The 6,692-nt window shown below is 41.2% G+C and overlaps 1 protein-coding gene across 1 annotated transcript; it reads right to left on the bottom strand.

The window, feature by feature from the left end:
* Positions 1-331: 331 nt before the first annotated feature.
* Positions 332-6,370, bottom strand: egr3 (early growth response 3). Its single transcript, XM_044368634.1, has 2 exons — positions 5,882-6,370; positions 332-3,140 (listed from the first exon to the last, which is right to left on the bottom strand). The coding sequence occupies exons 1-2, from the start codon at positions 6,033-6,035 to the stop codon at positions 2,062-2,064; spliced, it is 1,233 nt and encodes a 410-aa protein (XP_044224569.1). The 5' UTR covers positions 6,036-6,370; the 3' UTR covers positions 332-2,061.
* Between the last annotated feature and the right edge of the window lie 322 nt (positions 6,371-6,692).

Here is a 6,692-nt window from a genome sequence, read left to right on the forward strand (position 1 = left end):
TAATCAAATGTGGTTACTATTGTGCATTTGTCAATATGGTTTTAACACACTTTTCAGATTGAATAGAAACCAATGGAAGAGATGAGCCAGCACAAAACATTTCACTGGATAAGATACGTGAAATAAGAGGTATTTCCTCTTATCAGGACAATGATCAATAAGAAACCACATCTGAAAAACACTGGCATTGCCCTGTAATGTATTTTGTTTAAGAGACTATCCAATCATTTAGTCTCCTCTCTATCCGAGAACAACCAGTGTTTTCTACACTAAGGGGAAGATGTGTTAATTGAAAGAATTGATTGCAACTATAATGGAGATACACAAAATGTAAAAAAAATCTTGCCGTTTATTCAGAGAACACATTAGTGCTTCTTTAAACCAGTTACCACTTTAAAGCGTACAGATGGTGCAAATGCTATTATTATTATTTTTTTTCTTTTTTTAAATGGAAGATAACACACCATATTTGGCACTATTGTAGTGCTCCAAAATTTTTGCAATGACCTATGACAACAAAATATTCTTTATCATAACTACATTACTAAAAGCTTTAAGACACATTCCGCACAAGCATTCAGTCAGACATTTGTATTTACATAGTGTGCATGAGGGCATGCACATATATGCACATTTTAATACTGAGTTATGGTGCATTTGACATTTGAGTACAAAAGTGAAACTTCTACTGTAGCTACCTGCATACATATTTGTATACTGTACAAAAAAACACAACCCCTTAGTTTACAACTCAGTCTCAGTCTCTCTGTATTAGAAAAGATGTAAACATGGATTTGGATATTTGAGCTTTCCTCTCATAATATGCTGCTCATCTTTTTGGTGACTTAAACCCAGTTATTTCATATTTTTACAGTGTGTCCAGATACTGTGAAGCCTCATCATCATCTCCATCTTCATCTTTGCTTTCATATACTGCTGGTTTGCAACGCAGTGTCAAATATCTAAGTAGCTCAGTTTGTCTTACTGTGATCTCAGTTCATTTGTTTTACAGGTTGGTGACATAGTATGCCATGAATATATTGCATATAATTGCAGAACTTAAGAAAACTAAAAAAAATTAGCTGTATCGGTGAGCTTTAAAAAAACACGAAAATTATATCTGGTAACATCACATAAAGCCACCATATAAAAAAGAAACAAAAATTACACAGTGTCTCTAAGTGACTAGAAATAAATAAGTATTGGCAAAGGCATTGATTGCTGCAGGCATGTTTGTTTTATAAGTAACAGGACAAGACATTGGTTTGCTTTGTGACCCATTCAGTCATAATTTAGATTTAGTCAAATTGTGCAGGTAAATCTAAATCTGAGATGCGGCATTTTGAATCAGATCTTTTTCCTTTTAACTCGACATGTGTGCTAAGCTGATATCACTGTCATGTTTGGCAAATGTCAGGCACAATAATAAGAACAAGGTTGGCTGTATTACCACAATACATTTGGCACATTCTTTTGAGAAAACAACATTCAAATAGAAAAGAAAAAAAAACACCACACCTCAACAAAAACAACAAAAAGACAAGTCAAGTGCCACTAATAAGGTATCTATGACAGTACACAAATATAACCAATTGCACTTTTAAAACAGCCTAATAAAATTAATGCATACATCCCAGACAACTCACCCTTAAACTAAGCTCCATTGTAATTGTGTCTGTTTCGACCTCTGTGATGGATTCTGGCTTCCTTCCAATTTAGAAATTCTCAGTAAAATTTACAAAAGTGTATCCAACCCAAAACCTACAGATACACAGTGGCCTTGTGGACAGAACATGCCAAGGTGCCCTTCTTTGTGTTGGCACTGTGTTACAGTAGCTGAGGCTCTGAGTTGCTTGTAAGAGAAGGGCATAGCAGCCTTTCCCCTCTTACTTAAACTAAAGGCATCCATCTCAAAAAAGAAGGAGTGCAACTGAAAAGAGCAGGGGATGTGAAAGAGAGGAAAAAGAGTCACCTATTTATCTCATAGTGGATGTGGTCCCTTCTTCTTAAGTCTGTTTATGGGGCATGGTGAAGGTCCAGTCCAAGTGCACGTAGTGACGGTCATGATGTTCCCACTGTTGGCCCCCCACAGGAGCTGGGCGGCGAGCTGTGGCTCCCAGCTGCCCCACTACCTTTGTCAGCTGGCTTCTTGTCCTTCTGTTTCAGATGAACCTTAGCGTGTCTCTTTCGCTCATCGCTCCTGGCAAACTTGCGTCCACAGAACTCACAGGAGAAGGGTTTCTCGCCCGTGTGTGTGCGGATGTGTGTGGTCAGGTGGTCACTCCGGCTGAAGGAGCGCATGCATATTCGGCACTGGAAAGGTTTGTGACCTGTGTGGATTCGAAGATGACGTGTGAGCTCGTCTGAGCGCGAGAAGCGTCTGTCACAGTTCTCTGCCGGACAGGCGTGAGGCCGTTCGTGGACAGGGGTTTTGCTGGGTCGGTTGGGGTACTTCCGTGGTCGGATGGGCTTGAGCGTCAGAGTCTGTGGCGGTGGGTGGTGTTGAGGAGGGTGCTGCTGCCCACCAATGAAACCTGGGTGAATCTGCTGCTTGTCTTTGAACGCTCTGATGGTCTCCAGGGGTGTGATAGGTGGAGGGTTGACTCGGATGGGGTCCATGGTCTGGAAGGGCTTGTGCTCCATCACGCCAACCTCCCCTTGATGATGGAAAAGGTTGTAGTCAGGGATCATGGAGAAAAGGCTGCCATCCATGGAGGCTTTGGATGTAGAATGATAGTCATTGGCAGGGTAGGCTAGAGCCGTGCTGGTGGCAGGGCTGTGGTGGAAGGAGACCTGATCCTGGTACAGGTCACTGCAGGTGGAATAGGCAGGCAGTGGCGGACCGTATACCTGCTCCATATCTGATGTCTGTCCGCCCATGCTGGCTGCGGAGGATGATGTCTGCGTCGTTACTGTACCGGGTGATGGCGAAACGCCCAGGATTCCTGCACTGACAAGGCTGATGATATTGTTATCAGAGCACCAGCCGGAACCACTAATGCCACCTGATGGAGGAGTGTCAAAGGCAAACTTCCCCAGATAGGTGACAGTCTGCCCGCTGCGGTTGGACTGGAAGCTGGATCCATACTGAATCTCTCCTGTTCCTTTCTCACTCCCCATGCCCAGATCCATGATATTATCTAGATAAAAGCAATACAAAAATCAGATGTCATGAATAAATCATCCACATGGTTGCTCAAACATGAATATGAAATGCAATCAGTTGAGAAGAAAAGCCTGTAAAAGTGATAATGTGGCAAAAGTTGTGGAAAAAAAAAAGTCTTGAAAATTCACTCTGCCAACCTATATGAACTTGAAGTGACAGTCCTGGGTTTGTCCAAAATTCAGCTTGTCTGCATATCTCTGTAATAGTGTGCCAACAAGAGTTCAAAAATAAAAGAAGTCCAACACAGTTCATAAAGAAATGTGAGCGCTGTCAGACCTGTAAGTTAAGTGACTGACTGCTGCATCTGAGACAGTGGTGTCTCTCTCTCTCTCAGATCCCACAAGCCCTCATAAATCAAGACCTAAACACCCCCTTTGATCCAGTCATTGTGTCCCTCAGGAGGACAGCCAAACTGAATGGCAAGATCTGATTTCTTTACAGCAGGGAGGATTATAAGGCAGACGCCACATCTATCACGCTCAAGGATTCAAAACACATTTGCAGCAAAGAACATCTGCACATAATGGGGGGAAAAAATTAAATGTTTCCTATCCGATCTCTGCATTAGTGAGCTTACATTTTCACAGATTTCCTTAACATTTTAATTGTCGAGAATCTTATACCTCACACTGAATACACACACTAACACACACACGTTTACCAACTCTGAAGATGCCATAAAAAACCAACAAATGCAGATGTGCTTAATGAGGACACATTTACGTGCTGATCATGGTCTGAAGGCTAAATGTGAGACATTTGTGAAGAATTCTTTCTTAAACAGAAAGTTAAAATAGATCTGTCTCCCATTTGCAGGAATTCATGCACAGGGGTGTTTATACATTCTCTCCCAGTAATTACAGCCTGTTGGATTTTAGCTAAAGTCAAATTCTAATGAAACAAACAAAAGCAAAATTACATATATTGCACAATACCGTTGAACACAGGATGTCCCTAAGAACACTTGTGGCAATAATTTAGTCTTGGATATGACGTAAAGAAAAGCTTGAGTTGATATTTATGTATCATACCCTAAATCTTTACTCTTTTGGGGGTATTCTGGAATAATTAAGAAGAATGAGGGGCATGAAATAAAGCCATCACTCTTTTCTTATAGATCACTACTCCTATAAGTGCACAGCACACACCTGCTCCACCTGTATCATCTCAGCTTGATACTTTAACAAAAAATGTATCCTTGTTATTTGCCAGAAAATAGCTCACATGCAAAAAATTACATGTAAATAAAATCTACAGTTTACAATGTAAATTTCAGCTCCATCAGACACAATTAAAACAGCAACACACACTTGGACTCTATAAGGTCTTCTATAATATTCAGTTTCATTCCGTTTGTTTAAATTTCTCCTGTCCGTGGTTTCATAAAACACATTTTATACCCGCGTTTAAAGAAAAATGTGATATGTCACATATTTAATTCACTTAAGAAAAATTAAATATAGGACGTGGCGCTGGGATAATTCAAACACACACTCCTGAGGAAAATCAGGGAAACATATTTTGGGTTGAAATCAAACGGAGATGTTGTTTTAAATTGTGCACAAAAAGAAAGAAAGAGAAAAGAAAAGACGAGCAAACAAACTTGATCATTAAAAAATGATTCAATCACAAAGTTCGTGACGGGAGAAGTAAATTGTGGCCACAGCATCACATGATGGTCTTCTCAGCCACATCAGGAAACATTTAGTATATTTTGTGCAGCATTGACCCATCACCTCAAAAGGTGAAGCTGCACAATTAGTGATTGATTTACTGCCAATCTACGACACCGAGCCGAAACAACAAGCCACATTTATGTAGGCGTCTGAATTAATCAGAAATATACGTTAATCTGGACTAAGCAATAAATCAGGCCTTGCAATATAGAGAATAAAAGGGGATCTACGGGCCCGGCGTCTTTAATATGTTTCATATAAGGAAAAACAGCCACACACGCCTACTTAAAATCCGATCTCTGACATGTTAATAGAGTTATGAATGAAAGTCATTGTCTAAAGTACTTGGGTCATCTTTGCGGGTGAATATTGGATTATTTAATCAGTGGTATTTGTAGTTTAACCGCATTAATTAAATAGCTTTCCTCGTAATATAGAGCTTTCAGTTTCAATCAACAACCGATTGCGTTTTTAGGAGACTTTGCGTAAAACAGCCCTTTTCCACAACCGTTCATATCAAACACGCCTCATCTTTAGAGAATGAAAAACACCGTAAATACAATAGATTTTATTGAATAAAACATCTTAGCCGAGGGTTCAACAGAAAGTTTTGGAGATAAGTACAGTTGCTTTTTTTCCACGTTGCGTTTAATAAATATCTTGACATTTCGGCTACGCACAAGGGATAAAATACAAATGGAATAAAAATCACATGGGGCGACCTGAAAGTCAGGAATTTTAAAAGTGTATCTAAATTATAGTGGACAGTGTTACACCTGACCCCGAGAAAGTATTGAACACGGGAATCTGCCTTTGTGCGCAACAGCCAGAGCGCAAACAGGTGCTCCAAGACAACTGTTGCCTTTCGCGCACATCGCACTTTGAATCATTTTCATCAAAACACACACACACACACACATACATACATACACACACACACGCACACACACACACACACACACACACACACACACTCTCTCTCTCTCACACACACACCCGCACGCACGCACACAAAAGAAAAAAGTAGTTTAAATCTTACCTGTGTTCATCTGTGAATAGTGGTTAATAGATTCCGTACTGGTGAAAATATTCATAGACGTCGGGATGTCCTCTTCTGGGTAGAGACTGTCAGGGATCGTATTTATTAAACTGCTCATGGTAAGAGGGAGCTTGTCCGCTAGTTTCCCTGTCATAGCAGTTATATTCAGTCCGTCATTTAGGCTATAAAGGACAGCGCGCAGGTATCCAAGTAGCTACACAAAAGCAGCGGGTGTTCTCAAAGTGGAAAACACAGGTGTGGATCAGGCGTGAAAAAAGGAGAAAGGAGCAGGGATGGATCCTGTTGCTGTAGCTATCCAAGTATCCCGCGGAGGACGAGCAGCGCCGGTTATCTCCTCCTGTGTGATCACAGGCTATTGTTGTTATTAATCTGATCACCGTGGAAGCTGATGGGCTGCTTGTGGGGGAATTTGAAGTCTGTGAATCAGTGGAGGAGGTGGTGGTGTTGGTTGCACAAGAGCGGCTGTACTTGCTCTATTGGAGCTGGATAGGGGACTCCAGTCTGCCCGTATTAAATAGGGGGATGGAACATTTGCGTGACGTAGATGACCATATATGGACAGAACGCCCAGCGCCAGGTTCTCCGCGCGTCAGTAGGTGGAAACTACAGCGGAGGCAAAGGCTCCGATAGATAACTGCTACAAAGTTTACTAAATCTACATGGCACCTCCAGCTGCGTCCTTCTTCGGGATGAACCGGCGGTTCCCCTCTGCTGTGGAAAACATTACACTGATTCAACTGCTCCTTATCTTTATTATTGTCAAGCATTATAATGCTGTTTACGAAAATCA

Source organism: Thunnus albacares, chromosome 2 (assembly GCF_914725855.1).
Source record: "Thunnus albacares chromosome 2, fThuAlb1.1, whole genome shotgun sequence".
Lineage (NCBI taxonomy): Eukaryota > Metazoa > Chordata > Actinopteri > Scombriformes > Scombridae > Thunnus > Thunnus albacares.

What these genes read in the sequence shown, in the direction of transcription:
- egr3 (XM_044368634.1), bottom strand. Translation starts at nt 6,035, where the DNA reads ATGACAGGGAAACTAGCGGACAAGCTCCCTCTTACCATGAGCAGTTTA. An exon ending in CTATTCACAGATGAACACAG is followed by an intron (nt 3,141 to 5,881) that starts GTAAGATTTAAA and finishes GCTTTTATCTAG; the next exon opens with ATAATATCATGGATCTGGGC.